Below are 24,966 nucleotides of genomic sequence, written 5' to 3'. Positions count from 1 at the left end.
CCTTTTATATTACCTAGGTAAATTTTCTATGAGCAAATCTTGCCATGCGTTTTGGACTTTTCTGGTTAAAAATAAGCTAAAATCAATTAAAATAATAGTAACTTTAATTATCATAAACAACTTTTCTTACAAGAATTGAGCTATTCTATGCTTAGTCCAATGGCTAGGTAAACTCGTGCCATTCGGCACAATTCGCGAATTGAATCTAGTAAAACGAAGTGTTTAGGTTAAATCCAGAGTCATTACTTAGGTCACGTTTGTTTCGTTGAAAATGAATGATTTAAAAGATACTTTACAAAAAATGATCGTTCATATCACTTATAAAAATTAACGAAAGATTTAGACATTAATTATAAAAATATTTAGACATAAATTATTAGCGATAACTAGTATATGTTTCATTGGTTAGTTATTCCAAACTACAAAAAGAAATATTTTTAGAATTTTATTCTAATTATTTATTTTCTGCTAAGCAAATAGAACTGATTATTTCCTTTTTTTTTTGTCGGATGGTTCCGTTTGATTCGCATTCACAAAAAAAAAAAAAAGGGAAAAAGGGAAATAAAAAAGAAAAACTCTCGCTACGGGAAGAAACCTCGTGGTTTTCACTTTCTTCCGGGCACTGCTTCGCACCGCCGCCACGGCGTCGTATTAAGCCACCGTCTTCTGTATTCTCTCAGCCCAGTCATCGTCCTACGACGAACTCGCAATCTCGCTCACATATCCTGTGTCTTCCGGAGATCGAGGTCACTCGCTACTACGTCGCGGAAAGTCACGCCCTTGCTCGTCAAATCAGCACCTCCAGGTATTTTTCGCGGTGTTCTGAAGCGGTCCAAGTTGGGTTTGTGCAATGTGGCGACCTGGAAGTTTGGGCCTTTCCATCTTTCATTGATCCGATGATTTGGTTGATTGCGTTAGTTCTGTCTTCTGCGTAAGGAATAGTAAAGCCGTTTCGTGGTTTTACGTGCTTTTTTCGTATAAAAAAGTTGTCAGGTTTGCCACAACCTGCTCGATGAAATGCCTCAATAGAACTATTTGCATTTGGAAACGGAAAAGCTCGGTGCTCCAAATATTTTCTTTTGAAGTGAAGTTAACATGGTTGTCCACAAACGTTTGATGCCCGTGTGTGCTTCCTATTTTACTCTGGGAAGTGCTCTCAATGTTAGTTTCTTTAAGCATGCCGATAATTTCCTAAGAAGGCAATCTCGAAATGTTTGGTCTTTTTTCGATGTTTTGCCCCCCCTTTTTTTTTAATTTGGCCCCTCTACATTGGTTTTCACCTGACCTTTCTTCTCTTATGGGTGCTTCATTCAGTCGATCGCCTTTGCACCATGTTATTGGTGATGATCGTGGTGGCTGTTTTGGCATGGAGTTTCTGATACCGCCTAGTACTAACGTTGCAAACTAGGTTCATGAGAATGTGGGTTTTAGTCTACACTAGAGGCAAGTTTGTTGTAGGCATGATGGGTTGTAAAAGAGATGATGGCACTCGTCAGATGAGCTGTTTTTGTTGAAGTTAGGATATTCTTGTGAATCGTGGTTTACTGTAAGATATAGAAATGCTAATGAATCATATGAAATCTATTAAGGTTCTAAGTGAAATCAAGCATGAAGAGAGCTTTCCGGTTGACGAGATGAGTATGCTCATGGATGAACACATATGGCATTCAATTTTCGAGAGCTTTGCAAGGTTGCAACACTAGTAGCCCATACTTTCTTTGCAACTCCCAATCTATCTACATTTTCAGTTAGGTTTGTGCAAGTAGTAGATTTGCCAGACTTTATTATGGAGGTCACTTGATTTATGATGATTTTATATAGCTGAACTGATGGAGTCACGCTTTTAGTTGGGATGCTCAAATTGTGCTCTTCTTGTTGCTTTTCCTTACAATTGGGATCTTCTGTCTCATTCAGTAAGCAGTTAAGGATGCATAAGCGTGTACTTTTGTAGGTAGACGAACAATATTCCTGCTTTAAGAGAAGATGATCTAAGTGCTCGTATGCGGAGTTAATATAAACTAAGATGCCACGAACGAGACCACTAAGAATTTTCGTTAGAAATGGTGCTAGACAAGGACATAATCTTGTTAAAGTGACGGAAGAGTTTAAAAGTTCACGGCATATGACCATACAGCAGTTTTCAGTTGAGCCTAATTGGAGTGCAAATTTTGCCATGGGATGTTTTTAATATTGTGGTTGGACATGCATAGATGTTACTTAGACTCTCATAACTTTTATTGATTTGCGGCCATGTAAACTGTATATTGGCACCGCTGGGGGCCTCGTAGACACCTTCCTCTACTGTATTTATTGTTCACTTTGACTAGCTGCTAGAATGTTGTCACTTCCATGCGAAGGACTATAGTAGGTATGGCCTTATCTTGCTTGCCAGCCACTGTTGTGATGCACCCCTTCTAGGCTATGTGGGTTGTATTCGAAAGTAAATCATTGTGCAGGATGACAACCAAATGCTGTTTGTTTTCTTCGGTTCCTTCAGCGTATGAGTGTCGTTTTGCTAACAATATATGTCTACAGATAAGTGACATGATAGAGAAAGAGACGACCTCTACCTTCAACAAATCAACTGGCTTGCCTAGGAAGCGATTCTACCGAGCACGAGCTCACAGCAATCCACTGAGTGATTCTCACTTTCCTGTTCCACTCTCCCCAAGTCAATTTGATTATTCTCTTCATTACCCTCAGTTGGTCCCTGCTGCATCTGATGATGATAATCCCAAAAGGATTCAGTTTGCTGACATTGGCTGTGGCTTTGGAGGCCTACTTGTTGCTCTTTCAACCCTATTTCCCGACAAACTCATGATCGGAATGGAAATTAGGGACAAGGTGTCCGAATATGTGAAGGAGCGCATTTCTGCATTGAGGACGACCAATCCTGGTCAATACCAAAATATCTCTGTCGTACGGACCAACTCTATGAAGTACATTCCTAACTATTTTGAGAAAGGACAACTGACGAAGATGTTCTTCCTATTTCCGGATCCTCATTTCAAAGAGAAAAATCACCGTCGCAGGGTGATTAGCCCTCACTTGTTAGACGAGTATGCATACACACTAGCTGTTGGGGGCATAATTTACACCATCACAGATGTTGAAGAACTTGGAGAATGGATGAAAGGCTGTTTGGAAAACCACCCCATGTTTGAGGCACTCATGGAGGAAGAACTCGAGAACGATCTGGTGGTGAAGCTATTGACTAGTGCGACCGAGGAAGGCCAGAAGGTTGCCAGGAATGGCGGGCAGACATTTCAAGCAGTATACAGACGCATTGCCCCACCTCTATGATAGAAATCAACTATAGCCCTATGCCTGTGTACTAGCGGAATTTTTTGGGACTGTCTTAAGTGAACTTTTATTCATTTTTTGGGACCCTTTGAAAGTTGAGATATTCTTTAAATTCCAAAAAATGCGTCTATAATTTTATTTAAGTCTTCATTGCTTATTCTGTACTTTATTTTTTTGGCCAACTATATATAGACATGTTTATTATTGCATAAACTTTGCCACTTTGGAAATTCCACTGATGGAATTTTCTAGCGGCACTAGAGCGTTGAATCAAAAATTGGCAGGGCCGGCATAATTAGCCAATCTAATTGGATTTACAAAAATGGACAATTTACAAAATGGTACGTGTTTGTTAGGCAATCAGTGGTAGAAAATTAGCAGGCAGCGTCTTGGATTCTCTCTTGCTTCTTCCTGCGACGCCCCTGAAATCGTTCGTGTGCTTCTTCTCTTTTGCCCTGCTTTGTATGTGAGGCTAGTCGGAATCGACGCATTGCTAACTTTAATCTTCAGTACATATGCATTGCTATTAGTTTTGTGATGACCTAGATCGGTAAATACGGAGAGATGGGCTAGTGCAATGCCTTGGCAGTACGTGAGCGAGGCTAAGCACGTCTTCTGTCCCACATCTCTTAGGGAGAGTCTTGAGCTAGTTGATAATACTTGGGTTCTCTATTCTGTATAATGCGTTTTAAAGCCGTGAGAGATGGTGTGCTCAAAGCGGACAATATTACTAAATGGTAGCCCTCGGGTCCTTAGAGTAGCGCTTTGCCCGTAGTGGGGAGAACGCCGGTAGGATGAGACTAAGCCCGTAGTGGGGAGAACGCCTGTAGGATGAGACTAAGCGCATGTCTACTCCGTGGGGACGAGTAGGCTCAAAGTGGATAATATCACACGATGATAGCCCATGCTCATTACAAATTTCGTTGGTTGTTCTATTTGCTCAAGTTACGAGAAGGGGGTATGGTATGGGATACTGGGATGTCCAACCTCCTACAGTGGTCCAGTAAGGATTTTGCACTTGTGTTTGTAATGAAACACGTTCAAGTCGGGAGTTCTGATACACTATGGGGTTGCCAGAAATCAGAATATAAGCCTGAGGAGCAGAAGGTTGTCATACTGAATGTTGATGCTTCTTTGTATATGTCATCCTGCCGTACTCATTGAAACAATGCAGTGGTGCGGTCCGCCTAAAAGGAATTCCTTTTAATTGATTTGTGCTTCTTGTTTTTCATGCCGCATGACACCCTGCGCTAATTTTCTGCAGCTCATTGTCTGTCTTCCCTCAGTTTTTGAATATCCTTCGGCTCCTCTGGTCCTGGCACTCGGTCCTGCCCAGAAGCTGCAGAGAGCCCTTCAGAAGCTGCAGAGAGGCCCAAGCGGAGTACGATGAAGTCGAGCGTCGTATCGAGCGAGATCCCTGAAGAAAATGTAAATATTTGATCTTCGATTAACTCATATCATTTTGCCATCCCATCTCACCTCTGTTTTCTCTTCCTCAGGCCAGAGCTTACCTCATGCCACCAAGCAAAAACGCGATGAGGCCAGACGAAAGCTCGATGCGGCTCAAACCAGGATGGATGCAGCGATAGAAGCACTTCGGAACATGGAATGCCTCGACCTCTACGGTCTGGAGCAGGTTCATGCGTTCCTGGAGATTCGGGAGTGGCTTGGTGACTGCGGGCGCATCCGCCGAGTGACGAACAAGTGTCCTGATGACACGATGGCATGGGAGATGAGGTGTGTTCTCTCCGAAAATGGATTCGAGTAAGTTTTCCGTTTATTTCATGCTTAGATGTTGTTTCTAGAGTATTATATTGGTATCACGGCTAGCGTTTCGAGATTCCTCCGGTGACTGAAGAGGCTTGATGGTTCGCGAAGTTGAGTTGGACACTGTTGAAATTCTGTTGATCTGGATACTGTTGGCTTGGTTTCATGTTAATAGTGGGGCTGTGGGGGTTTCATGTTGATCGCTGCATCTTGATTGTTCTCATGAGTGGTTGTTGTGAGCTCTGCTATGACCTGCTCGATGAAATGACTCAATGAAAGTATTGCATTTGAAGATGGGACGCTCAATCCCTCAATTTTTTTCCTCGTGAAATGAGCTAACACGGTAGTCCGGAAACATTTAATTATGAAGTTCGAGATTGCTATCGTGTGAATGTTACTTTGTTGATGCCCACAAGAAATCTAAATATTTTACGCTGGGAACTGCTCTCGATGTAACTTAAAACATGTTGTTAATTAAGAAGGTAATCTTGAAATGTTAAATCTTTTTCAAGCTTTTCCATGTTTTCTTTTTCCTAATTTGGCTCCCCGCGTGCCCACCGTTCCGGTTTCTCCGATTTCACTTCTATCACGGGTGCTGCCTTCAGTCGATTGCCTCTATACCGTGTTAATGTTGATAATCGTAGTGCCTGCTTTAGTATGGAGTTTCTTAATGTTATATGCCAGATTCCTGAGAATAAGGGTTTTGGTCTAAACTAGAGGCAAACTGAATGCAGGCGTGATGGGTTGTGAAAGAGGTGATCGCACTTGATGAGCTGTTTTTGCTGAAATGTGGAGATTCCTGTGAACAGGGGTTCACTATAGAATCTAGAAATTTAATGAATCATATGAGTTTCATTTGAGACTAATGTCTCGAATTTAAATATGATTTATCAAGGCCCAAATCAAAGGCGTTTTCATGATTTATGGATGGCTTGTAATATGTTTATATTTAACCAACACCAAAGCAAGAACCCCGTATTATGATTTATGGATGTCCGGTCCCAATCTTCACCATCACCTTCACTACTGTCCATACCAGCTCCCTTGCTAACTCGCTCATTCTTCGAAGGCAATAGTTTAAAGAGAAAAATTGCTTCAAAATGAATTAGGATCGGTCGCAAATACGTGTCGGGGTAGGGATCAATAGAATAGCATTCCACATAAATAATTTAAGTCAGGCCATTTTCGACTCGATCTAACCCAATTCACCGGTTTGAGAATTATTGTATTTGGTTCCCTCAATATACGATTAGTAATATGCTAAAAATCTATCAATACGGATAAGAGACATGGCATAGTACTAATTTGTTAGGATTGCTGTCACAGGGTACCCCGCATGAGTTAGGCTATTTAGAAGGGGAAAAACAATTCATGAGCTATTTGTGATGTTAAAAGGCCAATCTTATGTCTAAAGCTACAGGCAAGAACGAAGGAACTGTCGTTATCGATCTGTTCACAAAGTTCATCCTTCTTTGCTGGTCCATGCCGTGAACCAGAGAAACTTCCCATTATTGTTTTATCAGAGAAGCACAAACGCGTCCAACTTCATCGGTAAAGAGTCGTTTATTCCATCATTACTTAGCACTCAAATATACAGCGACAGGACTATTGTTGCTTCCACTAGAAACCCCACCCCCTTAGAGGAAACAAATGGATGGCCAAAGGCAAATCGAGTTCAGGCGGAGGCCGACTCGCCAACTCGCCGGGACTCGAGCGTCTTCTCGTACTCCTCGATGGACTTGAAGAGCTCCGAGAAGTTGCCCTTCCCGAACCCTCCGCATCCGCCCTTCTGATACAGTTTTCCGACATCATCAGTGAGCATGCATCCCACTCTCTGTATGATCTCTATGAATATGGTCGGCCTGCACAGTAAAGTCAAGCAAGAGAAACCAGATGAACGACGTCAAAGGAGGACCAGCAGATACTTTGGCCTTAGATAAAGTCATTGCCACACACAATTACTCAAGTCGATCCTCAGTCAAAACAGTGATGTCTGGCAATTTTTTTGCTCCTGATATCAAATTAGAGTAACAAGTTCAACCAAAATCCAAGGAAAGAAGTTGGGGATTGAGTAGTAACTTGGGGACTGTTCTATCAAAAGTTCTCGTCAAAGATGAACAGACCCATTTTTTTTTTTTCCAGACAGACACCCTCAACTACCCAATTCACGATCCATCCTCCCAATTCAAGGGTTCGCATGCCATAGCTAAAGGAATTGACTTTGGCAAAGGCACAAAAAAGAGAGAGGCTGCATGATGAAATCGATCACATACCTATCACCCACAGGCTTAGTGAAGATCTGGAGCAGAGTCCCCTGATCGTCCCTGTCCACCAGAATCCCTAGCTCCTCGCACTCCTTGATCTGCTCGTCCGTCAACACGTCCCCGGCCCGGCCCTTCAGGTTCCGATAATACGTGGGCGGCGGCGACGGCATGAACTCGAACCCGCCAACGCTGCTCCGCTTCCTCATCTCCCTCAGCGTCCGGAAGATATCCTCGCTCATCAGCGCCAGGTGCTGCACCCCGGCACCCTCGTTGTGCTCTAAGTAGGTCTGGATTTGGCTCTTCCTCTTCGTCCCGAATACCGGCTCATTCATCGGCAGGAGGACCATCTCGTCGTTGTTCGCCAGCACGACCGAGTTGAGCCCGCTCTCGTCGGTCCCGATGTCGTCCTTGGTGAACTCGGCGAACTCGTGGAAGCCGGTGAACTGCTTCACGTACGAGATCGCCGCGCCGAGCTCGGGGACGTTCCCGACGGCGTGGTCGAGCCTCCGGATTCCGAAGTCTTGCGGGAAGGAAGAGATCTCGCCCATCGGCTCGAACCGAGGCAGGAACCAGGAGTCCGGAGTGGAGTTATCGCGATCGGAGGCCGGGGTTTTGTAGCTGACGTAGCGGAGGACGACGTCGCCGTAGAGGTGGACCTCGGCGACGGCGGCGCGGCCGTCGAGGACGACTGGCGGCGAGACCGGCCTGGCGCCGTGGGCGACGCTGGTGCGGAAGGCGGCGTCGGCGTCCTCGACCTCGACGGCGACGGCGCGGACGCCGAGCCCGTGCTTGGCGGCGAAGGCGACGCAATCAGAGTAGGAGAAGGAGGGGAGGGAGGCGGTGGAGGAGGGGTCGAGGCCTTCGGAGGCGGCGATGGAGGGGGAGTAGGGGGCGGTGAAGAGGAAGCAGAGGTCGCCAGAGCGGCAGAGGTAGGAGGCGTGGGTGGCGTTGCCGGTGGAGAGGTCAGACTTGGCGACGACGGGCATGCCGAGGCCCCAGGAGAAGCGGCGGGAGACGTTGGTGGCGTCGGTGCACCAGAACTCGACGTGGTGGAAGCGGCGGACGGGGAAGCGGTCCGACCGGGGGTTGGACCGGACGAAGTTGGAGAAGCCGACGAGCTTGAAGTCGTCGGAGCCGGTAGCAACGCCGTCGTTTTGCTTGCCCATGGTTTTTCGAGAAGCAGAATCGCTGGTGCGATTTGGTCGGTAAGCGGTGACACTGAGGACGGAGTGGGGGGGTGGGGATTGTGAATATATGGAAGGGAGAGAGGGAGGCCGGGGGGACACGTGGCGAGATGTGAGAGGAAGGAACCCCGCGGGGGAAATGCAAAGGCGTGCCAGGAAATGGGTTGAGGTTGGGTTGGAGTGACGTGGCGACGTTATCGGGGGACAGAGAAGGTTCATGGTAAGGAGGGTGGGCGGGAGTGCAGGCGATGTTTTTGGAATCCTCTGTTCTCTCGCGCTCTCCAAGGTCGAAGCAGTCAAGTGAAACTGAAACTCTGGCTCGGCTTCTCTTGGGGGGCGGAAATTTCAGAGGCGGAATTGACAGATTTGACCTCTCTTGAGATAGACGAGTTGTTGAAGATCTTCTCCACCAATCAGGAGAAATGAAGCCAAGTTGTTGAATTGAAACTATAGAGGATGGGACTTTGGACATCCGCAATTTCCGCACAGATGGGACTTAGGATCAAATGAAGTATAATGTGTGCCTCCTTAACAGGCTTTTTTAGGCCTAATATATTTAATAAACCTCTCAAACTTTATCTCTTAACTCAATTTCATCTTTTATCTCATAAAAACTTTCAAATTTAAATTCAATCTAGATTCTTTTCTAAACTTTTGTTTTATTCTAAAAAAAAAAAAAAAACCTTAACTTTCAATCTTGTCCCAATTTTACCGTCCAATCTCAATTTTACTCTAATATTTTTGCAGTCTCGTAAAAAATCACAAACTTGTATTTGAGTCATAAATATGCCCATATTAACTTTCCCTCCAAAATTTATCGTTGATAAGTGAGAAATGAAAAGCTACAAAGCACGAGCTATTTGAGAGCCCAAGCACGAGATCTCCAATCACGAGAGATAGATTATTCCCAAGTGCAAGAGATCGAAAACCGGGCCTAAATTCACTAAGGGTGATAGAGGGTTAATGGACGTAGATTTAGGACTCACGTAAAAGTTAGCGATTTTTTATGCGATAGACAAAAAATTAGAGTAAAATCAAAAATGGACCTAAAATTGAGATTTGTTTATAAGACAAAAAAAGTTTAGGATAGAATTAGAATTGGGTCAAAAGTTAGAGAGTTTTTTTTGAGACAAAAAATGTTTACGATAGAATTGGGACATGAGTTAAAGTTGAAGGTTTGTCAAAGTATATGTTTTTGAATCTATTCTTGTAAATACGCCCTTCCTAGGAACGCTTGCCCAAGCAAGAATTTCCCAATTGAATTGGAGGAGGACGATCTTAGCTTTGCGATTTATGTGGATGCTATGGGAATCATAACATCACAACCTTTGTTGAACCAGAACTAAAATGCACATCACAACGAAAAGCGCGCTTGTTTGATATTAGGTTTTCTCTTTATACATGTTGGAGATAGTTACGATTGTTTTCCAAATAATTGTTCAAAAAGATCTTGACCTATAGTATGATGGGTAATTCAATCCTAAATTTTTCAATTGTGCTAATTTAGTCCTATAATTTTTCATAATTTGGCAACTCAATTCTAAACATTTCAATTGTGCTAATTTGGTGATAAACCTTATTAATATTTGTCATCTAGTCCTAAATCTTTTAATAAAATGCTAACGCAATCTTTCCGGCTAATTTTGATCGAAAATTACTGAAATGATGATCCACTCAATGTCGATTGTCCTATATAGCATAGCTAGTCTTGACGTGAATAACTCTTAATTTATTTTTTTTTTTTTCTTTAGAGAGCCACAATCGCCTCGGCTATCATGGGCTACCACAAGGGCATTGACGGCCACAACAAGGGAAGGCCAACCACAGTGAGGGCGGGCAAGAGCTGCGTGGCGACTGGGTCATATGTTTCTCTTCGTCGACTTTGCAGCTGCTGTTTCCTATGCACTCATTTCAAGAGAGGATCTTCATCATCAGCTACGTTTTCGAGGGCCTTAATGTGTTTCTGGAAGGATGATGCAGCTTGCTCTCTCTCCTCTAGTTGCCCCAGCTTGTCAAATGTGATGGCCATTAGATAGAATGCTTCAGCTGCCAATCAAATTAACTTTGTCCGACCCCTAAGTGAAAAAAATCTCAATTTTATCCTCAGTCGATCAAGCCAAATGACCGTCCGATACCCATCTATTGAATTACATTTTTGCCCTGAAATTTATGTGCTTAAAGACAAGTTTATGAAGAATGATTTGAATTTTATCTTGTGGACGCTATTTTCTCTTTATTTTCAGCCGAGAATCTCTCTCCCCACATCTTTTTTGTTTTTAGCCGAATACAGCAAGTGAGAATTGGAAACGTGGGCCCCACTTCTATTTCATTCTGACCGAACTCCTCCCAAGCAGCCGAGCATCTCTCTCTCTCTTTAATCTTATATAATCTTTCTTTGGCTGCGTTTGGGAACATTTTGGGGGAATGCAAAGCCATTTTCTCAAGGACCTTTGAGTGAAGGCGTGTCTGGTGAAAGCTAGGTAGTGTTTGGATAACTCATTTTGCAAAAGCAACTTTGAAATTAAAAAAAATATAAAGAAAGGAAATAAAAAAGAGGACCATGGCCAGGAAGAGAAGATATGGAGGAGCACTTGTCGGAGCCTGTCGGAGCGTGCCGCCGACTCGCCGACGATCCTTGTCGAGCAACCCGAGCTTCCCTTCCCGTCTCGTCCCGTCTCATCCTCCCCCTCGTCCTCCCCCTGGTCGTTTGAAGCTCGTCGCCCTTAGATCCGGTTACTCGACCCCCACGACCTCTCCTCGTCTCGTCCTTCAACCCCTCCCCCCTCCCCTCCTGTCGACCCCAAATTACCTTCGACTCGCCATGAGCAAACGGTCGTTCAAAGCTCGTCGCCATCGATCTTGTGCCTCGCGACCGCCAACCTCGTCAAGGCGACGTCAATGTCGCGCAACCTTAGGCGAAGGTCCCCAACCTCGGGTTGTGCCTCTGACTTGTGGCTAGGGTTGCCTTCCACAGGGGGCGAGACGACTGAAAACTCGTCGTGCCTCTCGACGTCGCACGGTCAGGCGGAAGGCAACCCTAGCCGCACGACCCTAGGCGATCAACGCCGGTGTTGCGAATCCCTCGTCGACATGTAAGTCCCGCCCTCTCCTCCACCACTTCAACAAGTGCATGGGCTAAATTGGAAAATAAAATAAAAAGCGGGGGCAATTTGGGAAGAAAAAAAAATTCATTTTACTGTATACCTAGCCTTCCGAAAATGCTAAATGCCCAAGGCAGGTCCCCAGCTGCCTTGGGCTTTCAGCTTTGGCCCACATTTGCATTTTCTTAAAGTGGATTGCCAAACACCAAAATTTTTTCCCCAAGGACTTTAGAGGGCCAAAGTGCCTTGGGAAAGCTATTCCCAAACGCACCCTTTATCTCATGTCAGCAAGGCTGACGTCAATTTCTAAAACCCTTCCCCAAGTTTTAACTTTTTTGACTTTTTACTCTCACACTCTCTCTCTCTCTCTCTCTTCTGCTGAGGCGACCGAACCCTCCCCCAACGTCGTCGTCTTCTTCTTCTTCTATTTATTTTTCTCGCCTGCAACTCACCCGACCTCCATAACCCCCGCCACTGCACGACCACCACCCAGCCGTCGTTTTGCGCCGCGCCAGCTTCGGTTCGACGCCGTTGGACTCCCTGGGACTCGCGAGGCTGCTGGCCCGAGAGCCAACGCGGCTCGCCGCCGTCGTGCTTTGTCACTCGAGACCTAGATCCGGCAAACCCAACCTCCTGCTCCGCCGTCGTGCCACTTTTTCCTCAGCTCCCGGCCCCTGTATTGCGTTGAGACCCAGCCTCGCCGCATCTGCTCAGCCCCCGACAACTCCGCTGGTTGTCCAGCAGCCGCTGACCAACTGCTCTTCGAGCCTAGCAGTTCGGAACGCCATCGACCGGCCGCTGCCCAGCTGTTTAAGACCCGAGCCCGAGCTGCCGATCCTGACCCGGAGCCATCCCGTCGACTCAAAGCTCCGTCGTGGCCCTTTTCTCGACTGTCGCAGCGATCCGTGGGACCGCGATCCCGACCCAAAACCCCAACCGTGACTTGAAAACCCGAACCGTGGATTCCGTCGTCCGCTGCGGACTTGAAACCAAACTCGCGTCGTCGCCGTCTCGCGAACCTCAACTGTCGTCGCCTTCACTCGACACCGACCATCGAAATTTGTGAGTTAACCCCTAAACTCTGAATAGGTGTTAACTGCGTTTAAAGGCTTAGAATAATTATTGTTAGTTGCCGATTAAAATAATTGATTGGTGTCGGATATATTTATTTAAATCATGATCGGATTATTTGTCTGAAGTCGGGTCAGTCGTGTATTGAGATGACAATTAATTGAAACATGGATTAATTGGTTGAAATAGATTAATTAACTAAAGTCGGGTTAATTAATTAAGATATATTTAATTATTTGTAATTGTGATTTATTAGCTGCTAATTGAATCAATTATTTATTGCCAAGAGAATTAATTATTAGTCAATTAATTAATGGATGGTCATTATCGGACGATTATTGGATGACTATTGAGTGTTATGATTGATGTGCATTTTGGTGACTGATTACCCTATTTACAAATGCACGTCTAGTGGATAGACTGTGTATATGTAATCGTGTGTGAACTGAAATTTGATCATAAAAATGGCTTGGAGTCAAGTTTTGGGCATAATTGTTTGTGTATGTATATTGAATTAAATGCAAAGATTTAAATTCGTTTGGTTATTTAGCGTGTTTGTGTGGTCATATAAGGGTTAACCTAATAAACTCGTGATGTGATGATCGAAATCACGCGACTTATTGGATGCACAATGATTCGTGATGTCGGATTGATCGGATGCCGGTCGCAGTTTGGACGGACCTACACTCTTTACGGGAATGTTTGTTAGTCGTGCTGTGACGGCCCGAAATCACATGGTTTAACGGTCGTCGCCGCCGAAGGAATGAGACGATGCTTGGTCATGCCGGTGGAGCACCAACTAGCTAGTACACTAGGCACCAACCGGCTAGTACACTAGGCACCAACGGACTAGTGTGTCGGGCACCAACTAACTAGTATGCCGGGCCTAATGGCCTATAATAACTTGAACACGTTGGTGCATTGCACATGCGAGTTGTGATGAGTGTTCTAGTTATTTGCCTTGGTTATATGTAAATGATTGCATGCATACATATGAATTGTTCATCGTGTGGAATAAGGCGGGGTAAGTTTGCATGTGATTTAGGACTTGGTCATGTAGTAGTTATAGCGTGGCGTGAGTTACACGCTATTGATTTGCTATCGATATTATCCCGCATGTTTAAGATGCCTTGAGTGAGTCACTGTCTTACTTGGACTTAGGCGTTGACTCACGTAGATTTTATATCTCACCCCGTTATTGTTAACCATTTTTCGGGCTTTAGCTATGGAAAGCTGAAAGTGAGCGTGGTTTCTTTTTTAGTAGCATGGAGTAATGTTATCCCCCAACCTTGAACTAGTATTTTTGTGAGAACCGTAGAAAGTGATCCAGAGGTAGGGCTTGTGTATATGTATTTTACCTAGGTTAACAAAATAATTAAATAAAAGTGATTTTTGGTTGATGTTGATTGATTTGACTTCCTATTGTTCTATCCCTGCTTTTAATTTATTGTTTGGGGAAATTACACGTTTCCCATGTGTTAATAAAAAATAAAAATAATGGACCGATGACGTGCTTGAGATGTCGTCCATTTTGACTCGAGGCGTTTTGGTAGGATTGTTGCGGGTCCGAAGATCGGGGCGTGACAATTGTGGTGTTCAGCAAAGTTTGTAATGTTGAAAAGGTAGGATTCTTTTCGTTTTTTATGTCTCAGATCGCAAGGAGTTCGAAGTGATGACCGCTACTGAAGTTCTTGCAAGACTAATCGCACGGCGTCAATAGAGGTTTTGGGGGGAAATTTTTCCTTTGATGTGAGACAGACGGGCCAGGGGGGGCGAGCATGTCGTTTGCGTTTCGGCCCAAACCCCCCGAGCCTTTTTAAGATCAAAAATTTGCAGTTTTCTCCATGAACCCAGTTTTCCCTAGACTATAAGAGCTCCACAACTAGGCTTTGAGGAAACTAATACAATAAGCGCCGCTTACGTGAAGGAGTTGACATGCCTCTTAAAAATTTGAAGCTCTTCGGAAGCTCGCCTCAGCGGAGAATCCAGCACGATCCCTGAAGTTTCGGGGACTGCAACCAAGATTGAAAGAAAAGTTAGGGATGGCATTATTGCGGGTGTGTTCGGAAAAAGTAATAAATCTCCCTGCAACGACAACAGATAACAACCCTTGCCAGGCCTGAAAGCAAGAAGTGGACTGAAGGGGGCATATCACATTGAATATTTGCAATGAGATTCACAAGATAGTAACGAAGCATTATACAAATATAATGCAGTCTCCTTGGAGGATGCAGTCAACCAGCGCTAACAGATATGGAGCCCGATGTCCTCAAATTAGTCCTCAAAAGGGTAACTGATAGTGTCTGTTCTACACCATAGTGGCACAGTTATGCACTTCTGACGGCTGGGAGACTTCATTGCCATACAGACTGAGCTGCTCTACTTGAATGTAGCAGTGCTTGCAAAAAGAAAGGCCCTCTACTTTAATGCCAATGAAATGCCAGCGATTTGCTTTAGAGTTTCCATACCGAACCATCGAACGCTTGAACCTTGATTCAAGATGACGACTACATCTGGATCTGGTACACGAGGCTGTGAGAAAAATCTCCTATGCAATAATGAAATGAATCTTATCAAACGGGCGTCAGACCGTTTTGTCCATCGGACATGACGGCCATAACATTGTCTAGGCCCTTTGGGTATACATTCACCTGTAAAACTGAAACTGCGCCCTCGAATCGCTGGAATGGAAAAGAGAAGAACCGATGCCTTTGGATTGATTAGCTCCTTAGTAATAGCAAATGCAATGGTATCTAGAGTGGTAGCATCTCGTCATGTTTGTTTACCGAATTTTTCGCACCTCCGATCCAATCCTATTCCGTGAGTTACATCACAACAAATTTTACCCAAAGAAAACTCGCCGAATCCCCAAATTGCAAGAGGTTCAGGCTAAGCTGCCATCTTCTCCATCTGAACGGCTTTCCCTCCAAGTATAAGTATGTCGAGGCCCAGGATGTACATTGGTATGTCTCCTACCAGTCCTCATGAAAGCAAGGTTCTATGCCTCGCTTTGGGATAAATATATCATACCTGGCCTCAGATCTCAATTTTGGATATGGCCCTTCGCTGTTTCAATTTTGAAGATGGAGCAGTTAACAAATAATGCAACAAATCAACAGGGCATTAGGAATGATTGGTTCCAAGATGGGCCGGTTCTCATCCTTGGAACCAAGAACTGCCCACAGAGGGTCGGTTCCCCAAACTGGAAACCAAGAACCGCTCACGGGTTACTGGACCTACTGGGGAAGAGGACCACCGGTCCGGTCCGATTTCTAGATGGGTTCATAGAACTAGCCTTTTAAGTAAAAGGCAAGAAATGGGGAAAAGAAAGGCAAAAAAAAGGAAAGAAAAAGATGGACTCCTCCACAAATTCAAAGTAAAACAGCAAGCAAATGATGTAGGATGTCATCCTTTCTAGTTAGTGAAGGTACGTCCCAATCAGCGCAAGGCACTGTCCAACGGAAAAAATACGAACGTGGCAAGAAATCCCGAGTTCGATGGGCCTCCGCTCTCGATGCAGAAGTTCGTCTGCTCTTCATGCTAAGTATCACGAATCACGTGTTCCATTGCTGATCTTGATCGCCAGCATCGCAAATCACGGGCGGCAATTGTTTCTACTAGATCTTGATTGAAGAGTGAGGAGTTGGAGAACGGGAGGGACAGATCCTACGCACGTGAAAATGTGGACATCTCGGGGGTTCTTGTACTGTGGTCATCTCTCGGGTTCCAAGATTTTGATCTCACTTTCCTTTCTTGCTTCTCTGCTTTCCTCACGTGTTCGTTACCCTCCTTCTTCCGATGCAAAAAATCTCACCATTTAATTGAATTAGGGATTAGGGAAGGTCACAAGGGACACTCTAATTAGGATTTTGAAACATGTACATATCGATCCGATCTTGGTGGTCTAGATGGTGGGTTCATACCTGGAACCGAATCGATATTCACCAGTTCACCGGTAGGTTCGGGTGAAACCCTATCCGATCTGATTTCTTGATCATCTTTACAGGGCATAGCACAAAGAACTACAAAAGTATAATTAGATAGTCAAGCTTGGAAAACATAGTACTAGGACTTACTAGATGAAAGCCTGTGATTGGCGAAGGGCTTAAAAGCGCTTTAGATAGCTGCTATCTATCGGATCTTTTCTAAGAAGTAGGGTAGGTGGTTGAGTCAAAGCGGAGAAGGAGACTAAGTCATCGGTCGTGCCGAGATTGATTTCCTACTTCCAGCTGAATGAGAGCCACACAGCCGTCAACTTTGCTGGAAGTGCTTTCTAAATCCAATTTCTTGGTCTTTCGTTCACTATTCGAATTCTAGACTAGTAGAAATGTACGAAAGGTGGTCTTGTCCTTTCCTTTCGGATAGAGAGGAAGTGCTAGGGTCCATCCCCAAATATTTGATTTCTGTTCTGCTAACTTTACAGCTCATTTACTATCTATTTTTTTTTTCAGACGCTAATACGATGAGTCAAGGAAGGTTGGATGAGAAGAAGACTGTAAAGTTGGGGTCGCTAGGTCAAAAAAGCGATAACTAACAAATTTTCCCAAGTAACAGTAGGTAAATACTGAACTGATTAGACTTATAATAAATAGGCAGGGTAAACTAATTTGTTAACGTGAGCAAGTCACGTTGTTCATCTTTGAACCAAGCAAACCACCGCGTGAAATGATGAAAAATTGTCCAAAATGTCCTAAATATATTGCACGTTTGCCAATTCATTTCTAAACCTTTTAATTTTGTCAATGAGTCTTAAACCTTTTCACACTTTACCTCTTGAGTTCATTCAGCCAATTTTGATCGGAAATTGCTAATGTGGATGCAGGCGATCTTACGTGGCACGGTCGGCGTTGATATAGATAATTTTTGATAATTTTTAATATTCTTATTTTTTTGGTTTTTTATATTTTTATTTTTTCTTTCCCTTTTTTTATTTTTTTCTCTTTCTTCTTCCTTTTGCCGGTGGTTGGCCGGTGGCCATGGCTAGGTGGGTTGGCCTTGCTTGGAAGAGGGTCGCTCTCGTTCGCCACAAGCAAGGCTCGGCTCGGCTAGGAGTGCCCCGGTAAGGGGAGTCGTCGGCCATGCAAGGTCAGCCCGCCCAGCCATGGCCAATGGCCGACCACCTGCAAATGGAAGAAGAAAGAAAGAAAAATCAAAAAATATATGAAAATATTATTGAAATTGTCCACATCATAGCCAGCCTTGCCACATAGAAAGACAGGCATTCACTTTAGCAAATATTAGTTAAAATTGACCGGATGGACTTAATTGACAAAATAAAAAAAAGATTGATGACTCAATTTGAAAAATTGAAAGGTTTATAACGAATTGGCAAAAATTACGGTAGGTTTAGGACTTTTTGCACAATTGTCCCCATCAAATGAGATATTCCGAATCCATCTTGCAATCCTTGACCATAGCAAGTTAGCAACTACATTGGTTGAACCATCCTCTCAATTCATTTCCAGTAAGTAATAATTCAAGACCCCAAATTAGTCTCCCATCGTGGATAACATGGTTGGATATACACACAGGCACATCGAATCATTCTCGGCCATTTGTCCAATCAGTTAACGAAAATGAAAATTCCCCCTATTCAATGTTGGAACCAAAACAACAATGATGACTTTGGGAAATTTAGAACAACGGCACAAAATAAAGATCAGATGGAGTAAATCTTTTATTGGAATGCTTTTTGATGGATACTTAATACAACACTCACCCTCAGGTACTTATATAGTAGCAGAACACCTACATTAACGAAGACAACATCCCACACACTTACAACCCTTTTTGACAATTATAAATGAACCAACAAAAAAAGTCAAAAAGTTACTAATAAGAAAGGACAAACAAAACATACAAAAATCAAATAAAAGACAAGACAATGAATGTTGAAGAAAAACAAACATGACTTTTTTTTTTTTTTTCGTTCTTCAATAGTAGCCTTCCTTCATTAATGACAAATAATGTTTTTTGTTTTTTTAGTATTCATAAATAGTTCTCACTATTCATGAATAGTTTTTCTTCAATAGCCACAAGAATCGTTAGTCTTTTTATGTCGTCGTTCTCCTTTTCCGGCGCCTACCATAAATCAAGGCTACCAACGATCAAATCCAAAAATGCGACAAACGTGCTCAAATCCAAAAATCAATTTTATATTATTCAAATATCGAATAGTTCAAAAGGCATTGAAGCAAATAACGCAGCGCCAAGAGCTAATAAATTACCCCGAAAAAATTTACTTACAAGACAGGGAGCGCTTGACAGAGGGTGGCATCGAGCCGCGAGCGAGAGCGAGAGCGACAGAGGGTGGCATTGAGCCGCCGCAGCGAGCGAGAGGGATTGAGGAGAGTGAGGAGGCATAAGGCTTGAGCGCACTACGTGACTGAGATGAAGAATGGCAATGGCAATTAGGATTTTTGAATAATGGCCGATTACTAATTAAGGTCTTCATTGTTGTAATAAATAAAAATAAAAATAAAGTTAGGTCCAGTTCGGGTGGCAGGGGTGCGTGGCTCTACACCTTGAACCGGAAGCTAGACCGATATTCACCAGTTTCAAATTTTGAGAACCGGTTCCGTGAAAATGGTCTGGGATCGGCCGGTTCGGTCCGGTACTTTTTTTATTTGGGCGGGTGAGGGCTTGCCGGGCGGCAATATACAGATGGAGGGAGAACTCGAGAACGATCCAGTGGTTAAGCTTTTGACGAGTGCAACCGATGAAGGCCAAAAGGTTGCCAGGAATGGTGGGCAGACATTTCAAGCCGTGTATACAGACAACTCTATGATAGAAATCAAGTAATGGCTCTATGCCCGTGTACTAGCAGAAATTTCAAGCTGTGAGCTACTTTTGTAGCTTTTATATATGTGTGCGTGTCCTTTGGATTTCGAAGTATCGAATTTGTTAGGGATGCCCCGGAGGGTATGAATTGCTGCCCTGTCCGAATCATGCAACAAGCCAGATCGTTAATCTTAGATCAAACATCTGAAAGGCGATACGAGTCGCGGGAATCTGCTGAGTTGCTCGAGCGATTATCGGCTTGTTCACAAAGTTCGACCTTCTTTGCTGGTTCATGCCGTGAAGGACGAACACATCCAACTTTATTGGCAAAGGGTGCTTATTCCGTCAATGCTTAGGATTCAAATACACAGCGACATAGTATGCTTCCATAAGAGACCGCAGTCAAAGGAAACAAATGGCCAAAGGCGTATCCCTTCAGGCGGGGGACTCGAGCGTCCTCTCGTACTCCTCGATGGACTTGAAGAGCTCCGAGAAGTTGCCCTTCCCGAACCCTCCGCACCCGCCCTTCTGATAAAGTTTTCCGACATCATCGGTAAGCATGCACCCCACTCTCTGTACGATCTCTATGAATAGGGTTGGCCTGCACAGACGAACAGCATCAATGGAGGACCATCAATAGCAGATACTTTGGCGGGCCTTGCGAAAGATCAGATGGCAAATTTTTTGCCCCTGATGTTAAATTCAAGTAGCAAATTCAACCGAAAACCCAAGAAAGAAGTTGGGACTTTGCTTAAATTTACTCTATCAAGTTGCGTGCATGTCATGGTTATTCCTATCTAAATTGTTATCAGAAGTTTCCGCTAGACAATCGTAGCTAAAGGAGAGAACCTGCATGGAATCGATTGCGTACCTATCACCCACAGGCTTAGTGAAGATCTGGAGCAGAGTCCCCTCGTCGTCCCTGTCCACCATAATCCCCAGCTCCTCGCACTCCTTCATCTGCTCCTCCGTCAACACGTCCCCGGCTCGGCCCCTCAGGTTCCGGTAATAAGTGGGCGGCGGCGGCGGCGGCGGCGGCGGCATTAACTGGAACCCGCCAACCCCGCTCCGCTTCCTCATCTCCTTCAGCGTCCTGAAGATGTCCTCGCTCATCAGCGCTAGGTGGTGCACCCCGGGGCCCTCGTTGTGCTCCAGGTATGTCTGGATTGGGCTCCTCCTCTTCGTCCCCAACACCGGCTCATTCAATGGTAGGAGGACCGTCTCGTCGTTGTTCCCCAGCACGACCGAGTTAAGCCCGCTCTCATCTGTCCCGACGTCGTCCTTGGTGAACTCAGCGAACTCGTGGAGGCCGGTGAACTGCTTCACATACGAGACCGCCGGGCCAAGCTCGTGGACATTCCCGACGGCGTGGTCGAGCCTTCGGATTCCGAAGTCTAGCGGGAAGGAGGAGGCCTCGTCCGTTGGCTGGAATCGAGGCAGGAACCAGGAGTCTGGAGAGGAGTTGTCGCGATCAGAGGCCGGGGTTTTGTAGCTGACGTAGCGGAGGACGACGTCGCCGTAGAGGTGGACCTCGGCGATGGCGGCGCGGCCGTCGAGGACGACCGGCGGCGAGACCGGCCTGGCTCCGTGGGCGACGCTGGTGCGGAAGGCGGCGTCGGCGTCCTCGACCTCGATGGCGAGGGCCCGGACGGCAAGGCCGTGCTTGGCGGCGAAGGCGACGCAGGCAGAGTAGGAGAAGGAGGGGAGGGAGGCCATGGAAGAGGGGCCGAGGCCATCGGAGGAGGCAATGGAGGGGGAGTAGGGGGCAGTGAAGAGGAAGCAGAGATCGCCAGAGCGGCAGAGATAGGTGGCATGCGTGGCATTGCCGGTGGAGAGGTCGGACTTGGCGACGACGGGCATGCCAAGGCCCCAGGAGAAGCGGCCGGAGACATTGGTGGCATCAGTGCACCAGAACTCGACATGATGGAAGCGGCGGACGGGGAAGAGGTCGGACCGGGGGTTGGAACGGACGAAGTTGGAGAAGCCAACGAGCTTGAAGACGTCGGAGCCGGAAGAAACGCCGTCGTTTTGGTTGCTCATGGTTTCCGGATGCGAGGGGTCGGTGGCTTTGGTTTGTAAATGGCGTCGGTGACTGTGAGGGAAGGAGCGACGTGGGACTCTCTGTATGTATAAATACATATATCGGGCAGTGCCGTACCAAACGATCCCAATTTAACCATGTTAATGGTCCCACATCTTTTTAACGTGTAATTAGATCGGGTAATGGGGACACGTCAGACGAGTGTAGGGAACGCGGGCGTGAAAGTGCTCCTCTACCGGTCAAATTGTGACACCTGGACCGAAAAAAGATAAAAAGAAAAAATTTAAAAAGCAAGTCAGAATTAAAAAGTGGGTCCCACATTATTCCTGTTTCTTCTCTCATCGCTGCCGTTGCCGTTGCTTTCTCTCTCTCTCTCTCCTCTCGCTTTCATTCTTCTTCTTCCTCTTCGCTGGTGAAGCTCATGGTCGTGGCCGTGGGGGAGCGGCTCAACCTGCACGACGGCTCGAAGCTCGGCAGGAAAATTTCGACAATAGGAAAATTTCAACGAGACACACGGCAAACCGAAAATTGAAAGTTGCATGACTCCTGGTAGCGGTGAAAATCGAGTAACTCCTTAACAACGGTTTCATTTCCATCCAGCAGTCCCGATTCTTTCCCGTCTCTCCGCACCGCCACCTCCTGGTGCACCGATGGTGTCGCCGCCCTCCTCCACAATTCTTCTCATTTTCTTAAATAAGAGCTTGAAGTGGCATAATATGTTTCAAATAAGGGCTGAATCGGTCATAAAGTTTCAAAAAAGGGCTTGACTTAAAGGGCATTTTCGTCATTTCTCATTTCGATTTTTTGTTTATTTTTGCCTTTTTCTATTTTTTAAAAATTAAAAAAAATTAATTTTTTTTAAAAAAATTAGCCACACGGGCAACATGGCTGTCCTTCTCGCCTGTGGCACCCAGCCCACTGCTAATGGGGTGATGGCCAAAGGCGGGAGGAGCATCCCTCCCTCCTTTGTATATATATATTTTTAATTTTTTTGTTAATTTTAAAGGAAATAGAAAAAAGAAATATCTAATAAAAAAGAAAAAAAATTAATAAGGAAAAAGACCGAAATGACCTTTAAATGAGATCCTTTTTTGAGATTTCATGCCCACTTCAAGCACTTATTTGAAAAAAAAAGTCACTTCGGACCCTTGTTAGAAAAAATAAAGGTACTTCAGGTCTTTATTTGAAATAAAGTTGGCTTAAGGCCTTTATTTGAGAAAATGAGAAAACTTCAAGCCCTTCTTTGAAATTTTCCCTACGTCCTTTTTTTTTTTTTTGGTAAGGATTCCCTAAGTCCTTTGCCTGCTATTAGGATTAGTTTACATATAGATTTCATTGAATTATTGCATGTCATATGTCATTAGTTTAATAATTCATGCATGTTAAAAGACATGCAATCATAGAATATATATTAAATTGCATTCACGATAATTAAAAATGAATAAAAAATCATTATCATGGGTATCATGTTGATAGTTAGACTTGTCATAATGAGTCCAAAACCCACAAACATCTAAATGATCGCAAATGAGTCATAACAAATTTAGTAAGACAACATAATGAGTTTATAAAATAAAAAGACCAAAATAAGTGGGTTATAAATGAGTTCATTGTGAACCCGTTTACAAATCATTTAAGAGGCATTTATCATTTCTTTTACTTTTCCTTTTACTTTTTTGTTCTTTCTTTTTTTTTCCTGGCGAGGGTCGGCGGTCGGCTACCCTCATCACTTATCGCTATGTCTTAGTTTCTTGGGGGCAATAGACCTTTTCTAGCCTTCCCTTCTCTTATTGATGAAGAGGCGACCTTGTGCTCTTCAAGAAATGTCGACAGCCAACGACCCACGCCAGTCTTAGAACCAAATAATAAAAATATAATTATATTTTTTAAAATAAATAAAAAACCATATTTTTAAAGATATAAAAATAATAAAATAATTTTTTAAAATTATAAAATAGTAAAAAAATAAAATAAAAATTTGACAATGATTAATTAATATATTTTAAAAAAAATTATAGGAAATAAGTTTTCTTAGATTAGATTAAATATATAAATGTTTTTGTAATATGGGTCGGTCGGGTATAGATCGAGGCTAGGTATGGGCAAGAAATTTGTACTACACGTAAATGGGTCATAAACCGGCTAATTGGTTGATTTGGGTCGGACCATTTAAGAGCCGACCCACACGTTAGACAGGTCTATTGATAACTAGTCCATGCACCACGTTGCATTCACAATTTTATTGCTTAGTGAATTTTGGGAATCCTGTATTGATGAGACTTGGCTTTTGCTTGCTTGGTTAACCGAGGTTCTATCATTTCCCAGATTAATTTACTTATGATTTTTGCATGATCACCCATCGCATATTGTTGACACCTAAATTTGGCTAATTAATTTAGAAAAAAATTGCATAAAAAATTAGAGATTAATATTAGTCTCTAATAAAAATATTGAGCTCAAATTCATATAGTTTGTATTTTTATTTCTGCATACATAATCATCTGCATTCATTTGGACCAGCGGTGAAAAATAAAGCCAAAATTGACTCGTAGTGGACCAGAGCCCACAGAGCAAAATTCGGCCATCGGTAGGGAGCAAGTGCTGAATCCATAAAGGCGACGGGGCCTATCTGGAGCTTAATTCAACCCATTCATGTTTAATTAAAAGAAAAAGACCTTTTAATTTAATGTCTATTTATCAATTAAAAACCTAATTAAGCCCAAGAAAGCCCAAGCAAGGAGAATTTTGGCTAAACTATCTATTAGGCTTGACCGAAATTCTCACAGAGCACAAGGCTCAACTTAAGGCAATTTTATCCCTTTGGGACTTAATTCGTATAATATTTTGATCACGGTTTATTTTACGAATAATTAAGAACTCTAGGCCACCGACTTGCAATGTTTTTCTCTATACATGGAGACGTTATGCCTAGAATTTGAGAGGAGGAAATACAGAATTTCTGCTCAGGAAATTTGAGATACCTATGAAGAGAGAGAGATATATAGCCGAGAGTTCCCTCGGCCGAGTTCTTCCCGGCGGAGCCTTGCTCCGCCGCTGCTGTCCATCCTGTCGGAGTCCCTAGCGGCTGTCGGCCCTATTGCTGCAGTGTCTGCTCCAGTCGCTGTTGTCCAGGCCCAAAAACCAGTAGCATTGGGGTCGCTGTCGTTGTTGTTGACATCGCTGCTGCTGTGCTAAGAAGCAGAGCCACTACTACTGGACTTTCGCCAGTGCTGTCCCTCTACTGCTGCTGTTGTTTCCATTATAGAACCAAGGAAGTTGTCCCTTTGTTCATTTTTAGGATAGAATATGCATATTTAAATAGATTTTATGTCTACAAATAACTTATCTTTAATAGGTTGGGGTTTAGGCAAGTTTAAATCCTTAAAATATGTAAGATAACTATTGTTTAGGCATAGTTTCTTTTAAGGTTGTTCATTAATCCGAAAATCATTAAG

General features: G+C 44.1%; 3 protein-coding genes across 3 annotated transcripts; 1 reads left to right on the top strand and 2 right to left on the bottom strand.

The window, feature by feature from the left end:
• Window positions 1–561: 561 nt before the first annotated feature.
• Window positions 562–3,446, top strand: LOC115730973 (tRNA (guanine-N(7)-)-methyltransferase). The gene is made up of 2 exons (XM_030661590.2): window positions 562–805; window positions 2,536–3,446. The coding sequence occupies exon 2, from the start codon at window positions 2,545–2,547 to the stop codon at window positions 3,301–3,303; it is 759 nt and encodes a 252-aa protein (XP_030517450.1). The 5' UTR covers window positions 562–805; window positions 2,536–2,544; the 3' UTR covers window positions 3,304–3,446.
• Window positions 3,447–6,489: 3,043 nt separating this feature from the next.
• Window positions 6,490–8,500, bottom strand: LOC115730961 (4-hydroxyphenylpyruvate dioxygenase-like). The gene is made up of 2 exons (XM_030661580.2): window positions 7,344–8,500; window positions 6,490–6,932 (listed from the first exon to the last, which is right to left on the bottom strand). The coding sequence occupies exons 1-2, from the start codon at window positions 8,498–8,500 to the stop codon at window positions 6,746–6,748; spliced, it is 1,344 nt and encodes a 447-aa protein (XP_030517440.1). The 3' UTR covers window positions 6,490–6,745.
• Window positions 8,501–19,905: 11,405 nt separating this feature from the next.
• Window positions 19,906–21,559, bottom strand: LOC115729690 (4-hydroxyphenylpyruvate dioxygenase-like). The gene is made up of 2 exons (XM_030660314.2): window positions 20,342–21,559; window positions 19,906–20,071 (listed from the first exon to the last, which is right to left on the bottom strand). Exons 1-2 carry the CDS (start codon window positions 21,508–21,510, stop codon window positions 19,906–19,908), a joined length of 1,335 nt encoding a protein of 444 aa, XP_030516174.2. The 5' UTR covers window positions 21,511–21,559.
• Between the last annotated feature and the right edge of the window lie 3,407 nt (window positions 21,560–24,966).

This window comes from Rhodamnia argentea, chromosome 10 (genome assembly GCF_020921035.1).
Source record: "Rhodamnia argentea isolate NSW1041297 chromosome 10, ASM2092103v1, whole genome shotgun sequence".
Taxonomy (NCBI): Eukaryota; Viridiplantae; Streptophyta; class Magnoliopsida; order Myrtales; family Myrtaceae; genus Rhodamnia; species Rhodamnia argentea.
This window is presented reverse-complemented; position numbering and strand designations above follow the sequence as displayed.

Bases quoted from the DNA above. Each gene is read 5' to 3' on its own strand.
- LOC115730973 (XM_030661590.2), top strand. From the start codon at position 2,545: ATGATAGAGAAAGAGACGACCTCTACCTTCAACAAATCAACTGGCTTG.
- LOC115730961 (XM_030661580.2), bottom strand. From the start codon at position 8,500: ATGGGCAAGCAAAACGACGGCGTTGCTACCGGCTCCGACGACTTCAAG. The intron at 6,933-7,343 runs GTATGTGATCGA...TTTACTGTGCAG, and splicing joins ACTAAGCCTGTGGGTGATAG to GCCGACCATATTCATAGAGA.
- LOC115729690 (XM_030660314.2), bottom strand. From the start codon at position 21,510: ATGAGCAACCAAAACGACGGCGTTTCTTCCGGCTCCGACGTCTTCAAG. The intron at 20,072-20,341 runs GTACGCAATCGA...TCGTCTGTGCAG, and splicing joins ACTAAGCCTGTGGGTGATAG to GCCAACCCTATTCATAGAGA.